The 9,665-nt window shown below is 69.2% G+C and overlaps 1 protein-coding gene across 1 annotated transcript; it reads left to right on the top strand.

Annotated features, from left to right (window-relative positions):
* The first annotated feature begins 2,692 nt into the window (after positions 1-2,692).
* Positions 2,693-5,722, top strand: MRPS24 (mitochondrial ribosomal protein S24). The gene is made up of 4 exons (XM_068156645.1): positions 2,693-2,770; positions 3,713-3,781; positions 4,252-4,363; positions 5,346-5,722. The coding sequence occupies exons 1-4, from the start codon at positions 2,738-2,740 to the stop codon at positions 5,627-5,629; spliced, it is 498 nt and encodes a 165-aa protein (XP_068012746.1). The 5' UTR covers positions 2,693-2,737; the 3' UTR covers positions 5,630-5,722.
* The last annotated feature ends 3,943 nt before the right edge of the window (positions 5,723-9,665 follow it).

Raw genomic sequence — 9,665 nt, 5'->3', positions numbered from 1 at the left:
ACGCCCTTCCCCCAGTGCTGCACCCTGGAGGGGCCCCAGGCAGCCAGGACCCCCCCGGGAGTGTCCCCATCCCATCCTCAAGAGGGGACCCCAACATGGCACCTGCCCCCCCAACCCCCCCGGCCCCGGGGAGGGCATCCTCTGCCCCACTTCACCCCAGTGCCCGTGAGGAGGGGGCACCCAGCTTTGGGGGCACCCAGCTCTGAGAGGGCATCCGGATTGGGGGGGGGCACCCAGATTTCAGAGGGCAGCCAGTTGAGAGGGCATCACAGCTAGGGGGTACCCAGCTTTAGGGTGGCACCCAGGTCTGGGGGGCACCCAGCTCCAGGGAGGGGTCACAGGGGGTGAGAGAGGGGCACCCAGGTCTGGGGGGGCACCCAGCTCCGGGGGGGATACCCAGGCCTGGGGGGGTCACACCCAGCCCGCAGGTGCGGAGCCCTACCTGGGGTGGCACAGAGCAGGACAAGCAGCAGCGCCAGGGCAGGCGAGGGTGGCAGTGCCATGGTGGCGCTGGCAGGGCTGGACCCCGCGGGCTCTTATAGCCCCGGCGGGGAGGTGGCGCTGGGACGGTGCCAGCGCGGTGGGGACAAGTGTGTGCCAGCCGCAGGGGCACCGGGGGGGAGGCTGCGCCCTGTCCCCACCCTGTCCCGCATCAGGGTCCCCCCAGAGGTCCCCATGCCCCCCGTGCCCACGTCGCCCTTGGTGTTCCCATCCTGCCCCAGGGCGGTGGGCACGGGCACGGTGCCACCCCCGCGGTGAGCTGGGGGGGGATCTGGGGCGGCCCTCAGCAGCGGGGGACAGCCCGGGGGGGACATCGGTGCCTGTGGAGCACGGGGGCAGAGGTGGCAGGGGGCACACCGGGCACCAAGCCCTCATTCCCCTGCTTATGCCCACGGCCCCCCCCGACACGTGATTGTGCCCCCCCCGGCCCAAACCCCCTCTCTCCCCCTGCCCCTGTCCCCATGGCCCTCCTCCCCCAGCCATAGCCCCCCATGTCCCCCCCATGTCCCCATCTCCACTTGTCCCCCCCCAAGCCCTCCCACCCCCCTATGTCCCCTCGCATCCTTTTGTCCCCATGTCCCCCCGGGTACCCCCATGTCCCCCCCGTGTCGCCCCCATGCCCCCCGGGTACCCCCATGTCCCCTCCACTCCCATGTCCCCCCCCCCCCCTCCTCCTGCCACCCCCTCCCATGTCCCCACGTCCCTCAACAGCCCCCCCCGGCCCCCCTCCCCCCACGTCGCCTGTCCCCAACCCCCCTCCCCCCTTTCCCACGTCCCCCCTCCCCGCTCTGGAGCACCCATGGGTGCTACCCCCCCCGCCTCCCCCTCTCCCCTCCCGTTCCCGGCAGCGCCGTGGGGCGCGGCGGCCGTGCCCATCCTGAGAGCCCTCAGCGAGGGGTGTGCCAGGCTCCTGCGGGGGGCACCGGGCAGGGGGCGGGCTGGGGGCACCCTCAGGCCACCTGCGTGGGTGCCAGGGTGCAGCAGGGCGAGGAGGATGGCACAGCCCTGCCTGCCAGGGGGGGGGCAGCGTGGGGGCAGGGGGGGTGGGCACAGCATCGCCTTGCTCGAGGGCAGCACATGGGGGGCACTGCCCTGCTCTGGGGCATTGCATGGGGTGGGCATCGCCCTGCACAGGGGGCACCACTCAGGAGGGCATCACCTGGCACAGGGGGCTTGCCTGGGGGGCATTGCATGGGGGAGAGTTTCCCCGATGAGGGCACCCCCTGGCACAAGGGTCCTGCACGGGGCACACCCAGAGCCTTGCATGGGCACGTTGCCCGGGGTGGGCACCGCCTGGCACAAGGGACAGCACAGGAGGGTGGCAGCACCTTGTCCAAGAGCCCTGAGTGAAGGACACCACTGCACAGAGGAGGTCTGCATGGGGTGGGCATCCCCTTGCACCGGGGCTACACACGAGGGGCATCACAGGGTGGGCATCCCCTTGCACCGGGGGTACACACAAGGGCATCACAGGGTGGGCATCCCCTTGCACCGGGGGGTACACACAAGGGCATCACGGGGTGGGCATCCCCTTGCACCGGGGGGTACACACGAGGGGCATCACGGGGTGGGCATCCCCTTGCACCGGGGGTATCACACGAGGGGCATCACATCTAGGGGTGGCATCACCGCCAGCACCCCCGCAGTATCCCCAGTTACTCCCAGCACCCTCCCCTGCCCCCCTCGCCCCCCGTAACAGTAGAGCTGCTTCTATCACCTCGAGCACCCCCACTGCTCCGTGTCCCCCAGTACTGCCCACCCCCCCGGCACCCCCAGTTTCCCTGCTGCCCCTCAGTGCCCCCTTGCCCGCCAACCTCCCCCAGTCCCCCCCAGTTATCCCCAGTACCCTTCGCTGCCTCCATGACTTCCCGTTCCCCGCTCAGTATCTCCTGGTGCCCCCCGGTACCCCCCAGTTCCCCGCAGCATCCCCCTGTGCTCCGTCTCCCCAGTACCCTCCATGCCCTCCCGTGCCCCCCCTCACCCCCGTGCTCCCTGTACCCCTATTGTTGACCCCATTTTCCTCTGGCACCCCCCAGCTGCCCCCCAGTACCCCCCAGGATCCTGCGTTACCCCCCAGGATCCTCCGTGACCCCCCAGGATCCTCCGTGACCCCCCCGCACCCGCTGCGTTCCGCCCCCAGTATCCCCCCCCGGGGTCTTCCCGCCGCGCTCCCACTCCTCCGCCGCGGCCTCCAGCCGCCAGGGGGCGCCGGCGCCGCCGCCTGCCCCGAGCCAAGATGGCGGCGCCCATGGCTGCCCGCGCGCTGCGCGTGAGGGACGGGGCCGGGAGGGCGAGAGGATGCGGGGGGGGGAGAGGGGATAGGGGGGGCAGGGGGACGGTGGGAGAGGGGGCAGGGGGGAGAGGGGGCAGGGGGCGGGAAAAGGGGGATAGGGGGAAAGGGGATGGGGGAGAGGGGATGGGGAGACGGGGGGATAGGGGTCAGGGGACGGGACAGGAGGGATAGGGGGGCAGGGGGATAGGGGCCAGGGGGCAGGGGGATAGGGGGCAGGGGGCAGGGGGATAGGGGGGCAGGGGGCAGAGGGGATAGGGGCCAGGGGGCAGGGGGCCAGGGGGCAGGGGGATAGGGGGCAGGGGGCAGGGGGCCAGGGGGGCAGGGGGATAGGGGGCAGGGGGCCAGCGGTGCGGGGCCGGCAGGAGGGGGCAATGAGGACTGGGGGGGTGGGGCCGGGGGCAGTGGGGAGGGGCTGAGGCTGTGAGGGGACAGCGGGAGGGGGCACAGGGACAGCAGGAACTGGGGGGCATGGGAGGGGGGCAATGGGAGGGGGGCATGGGAGGGGGGCACTGGGAGGGGGGCATGGGAGGGGGGCACAGGGAGGGGGGCACTGGAGGGGGGGCACTGGAGGGGATGGGGGGGCACTGGGAGGGGGGCACTGGAGGGGGGGCACTGGGAGGGGGCACTGGGAGGGGGGGCATGGGAGGGGGGCATGGGAGGGGGGCACTGGAGGGGGGGCACTGGGAGGGGGGCACTGGGGAGGGGGGCAATGGGAGGGGGGCAATGGGAGGGGGGCAATGGGAGGGGGGCAGCGCTTGGGGGCTGGGGGGGCATGGGAGGCCCTGGGGGCGCCGGGGACATGCTGGGCACAGGCAGCATCTGGGCACAGTGGGTGTGGGGGGCACAGCCTGGGGGCACAGCCTGGGGTACCCTGAGGGCACTGCCACGGCGGTGTCCCTCACCCTGTCCCCTCCCCAGGCTGTGCCCCGCGCCCTGCCCATGCCTCATGGCACCTGTGCCCTCCATACCACCCCTGCCTGCCTCAAGGTAAGTCCTCTGTGCCACCCTGCCATCCCTATGCCCCCTTTGCTGCCCCTGTGCCCCCTCTCTGCCCCTGTGCCCCCCATGGCACCCCTGTGCCCCCTCCACTGCTCCTGTGCCCCCCCCTGCGCCCTGCGCCACCCCTAAACCCTCTCTGCCACCCCTGTACCCCCTCTCTGCCCCTGTACCCCCTCTGCCGCCCCTGTGCCCCCCCGTGCCCCCCCGTGCCCGCCGTGCCCCCTCTCTGCCCTTGTACCCCCTCTGCCACCCCCTGTGCCCCCTGTGCCCCCCCGTGCCCCCCATGCCCCCTCTCTGACCCTATGCCCCCTCTGCCACTCCTGTGCCTCCTCTCTGCCCCTGTGTCCTCTCTGCCACCCCTGTACCCCCTCTCTGCCCCTGTACCCCCTTTGCTGCCCCTGTGCCCCCCTGTGCCCCCCCGTGCCCGCCGTGGCACGCTGTGCTTGGCTGTGCGGCAGGCGCGGGCGGCGCGGGCACGCGTGGGCAAGGGGGACAAGGCTGTGAGCTACGAGAGGGCTCTTGGCCCACACCACATTGCCCACCGCAAGGGCTGGCTCTCCCTGCACACAGGTGGGCACCCCTGGCACCCCCCACGCCCCCTGGGACGGGGGCACTGGGCACGGGGGCGGCGGCGTGGGGTGTGAGGGACGTGTGGGTGGTGCTGTGGTGGGCACGTGGGTGGCACTGTGGTGGGCACACAGGGAGGAGGTCACCTGAGCTGTGAGGGCACATTGGGGATGGGCCATGGGGGCGTGGTGGGGGTGGCAAGAGGTGGGCACATGGGCATGGAGGGTACAAGGATCTGTGGGGCACTGTGGGAAATGGCTGTGGGGCACATGGCACAGTGGTTGGCACATGGGCATGGAGGGGATGGGACATGTGGACATGGGGATGCCAGGGGCAGGTGGGCAATGGGGTGGGCAGGGCTGTGGGGCGGGCAGGGGGTGGCAGGGGGCAGGGGGTGGGCAGGGCTGTGGGGTGGGCAGGGGGGTGGCAGGGGGCAGGGGGTGGGCAGGGGGTGGCAGCGGGCAGGGGCTGGCAGAGGGGGCAGTGTTGGCAGGGGGCTGGCAATGTGGGCAGGGTGGGGTGACAGTGTGGGCAGGGGGTGGCAGTGGGCAGGGGGTGGGCAGGGGCTGGCAGTGTGGGCAGTGTGGGCAGTGTGGGCAGGGGGTGGCAGTGGGGGCAGTGTGGGGCAGTGTGGTCAGGGGCTGGCAGTGTGGGCAGGGGGTGGCAGCAGGCAGGGGCTGGCAGTGTGGGCAGTGTGGGCAGGGGGTGGCACTGTGGGCAGGGGGGGGTGGCAGCGGGGGGCAATGTGGGCAGTGGGGGCAGTTGTGGGCAGGGGCTGGCAGTGTGGCCAGCGTGGGCAGTGTGGGCAGGGACTGGCAGTGGGGGCAGTGTGGGCAGTGTGGGCAGTGTGGGCAGTGGGTGGGCAGGGGCTTGCAGCGGGGGCAGCGTGGGCAGTGGGTGGGCAGGGGCTGGGCAGTGGGGGTAGTGTGGGCAGTGTGGGCAGTGTGGGCAGCGGTGCCAGCCCGTGCCCGCCCGGTGCCCGCAGGGAACCTGGAGGGCGAGGGGGGCGCTGCGGAGCGGGCGCTGGAGGACAGCTTCCTGCGGCGCTTCCTCTACGGCACCTTCCCTGGCATCCTGGCCGACGAGGTGGTGCTGAAGCGCCGCGGCAACCTGCTGGTGCTGTGCCTGGTGCTGGCACGGGCCCTGGCACCTGCCAAGCTCTACTTCCTGCTGGGCTACAGCGAGACTCTGCTCAGCCACTTCTACAAGTGCCCGGTGCGCGTCGAGGTGCAGACGGTGCCCGCCAGGGTGGTCTACAAGTACCTGTAGTGCCCCCCGGGCGCCCCCGTGCCAGCCAATAAAGGGGCAGGGGGCACCTCGGCCTCGCCCTGCCCGGTGCCCCCCTGTGCCAACCCCCCCGTGCCGGCTCTGCCCTGCCTCGTGCCCCGTGTGGCCCCGCCCCCCTGGCGCCGCCCTTGGCCCCACCCTGCCCCTCCCCTGCCCGGTGCCCATGTGCTGCAGGTGGCCTCATCCCTGCAGTGCCCCTGGTGCCCCTTGTGCCCGTGGTGCCCTTGTGCCCATGGTGCCCTGTCCCTGTGTGTCCCAGCACAGTGGTGCCCATGTGCCCAACCAGTCCCTGTCCCCTCCGTGCCCATGTGCTTGTGCCCCCCCCAGTGCCAGTGTCCCCCAGCTGATGCCAGCTCTGCATGTGCCCATGGAGCCTCTGTGCCCTCACACCCCACAGGTTCCTGTCGGGGGGGGGCACTGCCCCTTGTGCCCTGTGCCCATGTCCCTGCCTGGTGGCTGTGCCCATGTCCCTTTCTGTGGTGCCTGTGCCCCTTGTGCCATGTCCCTGTCTGGTGGCTGTGCCCCCTCCTGCCCTGTGCCCATGTCCCTGCCCTAGAGCTCAGGATGGTTCAGGGCCCAGAAGGTGCCCAGCACCCCAGCCTGGCAGCAGCAGTGGTGGCAGGAGGGCACAGCCCTGGCTCAATCCTGCCTGGGCACTGTGGCTTTGCACCTGGCCATTGCCCTCCAGGCAGGGGGGTGCCAAGGGGATGCCCTACCCCCCTGCTGTCCCCTGGTGTCCCTTGGCAGGGCCTCTGCCAGCCCCCAGGGCCTGCAGGGACAGCTGGGGACAGTGCCAGGGGGCTGGCACTAAGTGGGTTACACTAAGAGGGGTGACACTAAGGGAGGTGGCACCAAGGGGATGACACTAAGGGGGTGGCACTAAGGGGGGTGGCACTAAGGGGGTGGCACTAAGGGGGTGACACTAAGGGGGGTGGCACTAAGGGAGGTGGCACTAAGGGGGTGACACTAAGGGGGGTGGCACTAAGGGAGGTGGCACTAAGGGAGGTGGCACTAAGGAGGTGACACTAAGGGGGTGACACTAAGGGGGGTGGCACTAAGGGAGGTGGCACTAAGGGGGTGACACTAAGGGGGGTGGCACTAAGGGAGGTGGCACTAAGAGCCAGGGCTTGGGGGGGGGTGTGTGTGTCAGCCCCAGGGCCCAGCACCCACCTGTGGGTCCTGTGGGTCCAGCCCCCCTCCCCCTCCCCAAAGGGGCTCCTGGGGTCCCTCCCTGGGTGGGGGTCCCCACAGCTCAGGGCCCTGCTCCAGCCCAGTGCCCACTGCAGGCAGCACCCACGGCAGGGGCAGCTCCCAGCAGCTCCCAGTTACCTCTTGGGGGCTCCCAGTTACCCCTTGGGGGCTCCCAGTTCCCCCTCAGGGGCTCTCAGTTACCCCCAGGGGGCTGGCAGTGGGCAGCAGGCGGAGGCTGAAGGTGCAGGAGGAGGCTGTGGGCACCAGCTGGGCACTGCCCCTGGCTACCCACAGCTTGCAGCCTGGCACTGGAGCTGTACCAGAGCTGGGAGCACCCTGGGGGGTTTGGATGTGACCCTGCTGAGCCCTGGCACAGCACCAGGGACTGCTGCTGGGGACAGGATGGGACCCAGCCCAGGGGCAGCAGCAGCCAGAGCCTGGCAGGAGCTGCCCAGGGGTAGAGAGCTCCACACAGGGGACCACAGCTGGGGACAAGAGTGACAGAGGACTGGGCAGGGCTTGGATCCAGAGGGCAGGAAGGGATCTGCAGAGGGTCCTGGCCAGCCTGGAGCCATGGCTGAGGCCAATGGGATGAGGCTCAACAAGGCCAAGGGCTGGGTCCTGGCTTGGGTCACAACCACCCCAGGAAGGCTCCAGGCTGGGGGCAGAGTGGCTGCAAAGTGCCCAGCAGGAAAGGCCCTGGGGGTGCTGGGTGCCAGCAGCAGGAGAGGAGCCAGGGAGTGCCAGGGGGGCACTGAGGGCAGCAGCAGCCTGGCCTGGAGCAGCAGTGGGGTGGGCAGCAGGAGCAGGGGCAGGGATTGTGCCCCTGGGCTGGGCACTGGGGAGGCCACAGCTGGAAGCCTGGGGTCAGGGTTGGGCTCTGACTGCCAGAAGGACTTTGAGGGCTGGAGCAGGGCCAGAGAAGGGCAAGAGAGGCTGGGGGAAGGGTCTGGAGAGCAGGGCTGGGGGGGAGCAGCTGAGGGAGCTGGGGGGGTTGAGGCTGGAGCAGAGGAGGCTGAGGGAGAGCTCATTGCTCTCTGCAGCTCCTGAGAGGAGGCTGGAGCCAGGTGGGGGTTGGGCTCTGCTCCCTAGGAACAAGTGATGGGAGGAGAGTTGCTCCAGGGGAGGCTCAGGTTGGCCATGAGGAACAATTTCCTCCTGGGAAGGTTTGTCCAGGCCTGTCCCAGGCTGCCCAGGGCAGTGGTGCAGTCCCCAGCCCTGGAGGGGTTCCAGAGCCCTGGAGCTGTGGTGCTGAGGGCCATGGGGTGGTGGTGCTGGGGCAGTGCAGGGCTCAGGGCTGGGTGCTCTGAAAGCTCCTTCCCAACCCAAACCCTTCTGTGCCTCTCTGCAGCTCAGGGCTCAGGCAGCCTGGCCTGGAGGCCACACTGCCTTCCCCTCTGGGTTGGGGTCTCCCGGGGGGGGTGGGGTGGGGGGCTGGGGTGGGTACTGGATGCCCCCCTGGTGCCCTCCCCCGTGCCGTGTGCCCAGGGCAGGGAGCAGCAGACTCTGGGCAGCTTTGTAATGAAATAATTTATTCTCTCCTGAACAAGTGGAACCATAACAAAGAGTCCATCAAACAGGGCCCAGGGGCAGCCCAAGGCGGGGGTGGGGGGGTGGGGAGGGGGAGGTCTGCCCCACCCCCACCCTGTCCTCACTCACAACAACGACAAAACAAAAAGCACCATCAGGCTGGTCCTGAACGCAGGGCTGGGAGGTGGGGAGAGGAGGGGAGGAGGTTTAGCTACAGCTGGAACCCAACAGCTGCAGGTGGAAGCTTCTGCCCCCACCTGCTGCTGCTCCCCAGCATCTTCACTGCCCCCAGGCTGGAGGTGATGCTGGGGGTGGGGGCTGGGGGGCTGGGTTCCCCTCCTCGGGAAGCAGAACAAAGAGGAGGAAACAAACCAACAAAAGATGGCAAAAAAGCACAAATGAAAGGGTGGCCTAAACCCTTCCTCCCCACCCCAGCTCCCAGCCTTGGGTGGGTTTGGAGTGGGGAGAACACAACCAAGGCTTAAGGGTGGCCTAAACCCTTCCTCCCCACCTCAGCTCCCAGCCTTGGGTGGGTTTGGAGTGAGGAGATCTGAACCAAGGCTTAAGGGTGACCTAAACCCTTCCTCCCCACCTCAGCTCCCAGCCTTGGGTGGGTTTGGAGTGGGGAGGACTGAACCAAGGCTTAAGGGTGACCTAAACCCTTCCTCCCCACCCCAACTCCCAGCCTTGGGTGGGTTTGGGGTGAGGAGAACACAACCAAGGCTCAAGGGTGGCCTAAACCTTTCCTCCCCACCCCAACTCCCAGCCTTGGGTGGGTTTGGAGTGGGGAGGACTGAACCAAGGCTTAAGGGTGGTCTAAACCCTTCCCTCCCCACTCCAGCTCCCAGCCTTGGGTGGGTTTGGGGTGAGGAGAACACAACCAAGGCTTAAGGGTGGCCTAAACCCTTCCCTCCCCACCTCAGTTCCCAGCCTTGGGTGGGTTTGGGGTGGGGGAGAACACAGCCAAGGCTCAAGGGTGGCCTAAACCTTTCCTCCCCACCCCAACTCCCAGCCTTGGGTGGGTTTGGGGTGAGGAGGACTGAACCAAGGCTTAAGGGTGGTCTAAATCCTCCCCCTGCCAGCTCCCAGCCTTGGGTGGGTTTGGGGTGGGGAAGATTGATCCCCCAAACCTTGAGGCTTTTGGCTGCATTGCCACAGGGAGGGATGGAGAACACCAACAGAAAAGGGGAACCAAAGCCACCCAAAACTAAGAGGTTTCCACTCACTCTCTCCTGTGCCACCCCCAGCCCCTGGCACCAAGCTGGCTTCCCCCTGCCCTGGGGGTGGGGGTGGGGGG

The sequence above is a fragment of the Melanerpes formicivorus genome, unplaced genomic scaffold, assembly GCF_026170545.1.
Source record: "Melanerpes formicivorus ecotype bairdi unplaced genomic scaffold, bMelFor1.0.p_v2 SCAF_34, whole genome shotgun sequence".
Taxonomy (NCBI): Eukaryota; Metazoa; Chordata; class Aves; order Piciformes; family Picidae; genus Melanerpes; species Melanerpes formicivorus.
This window is presented reverse-complemented; position numbering and strand designations above follow the sequence as displayed.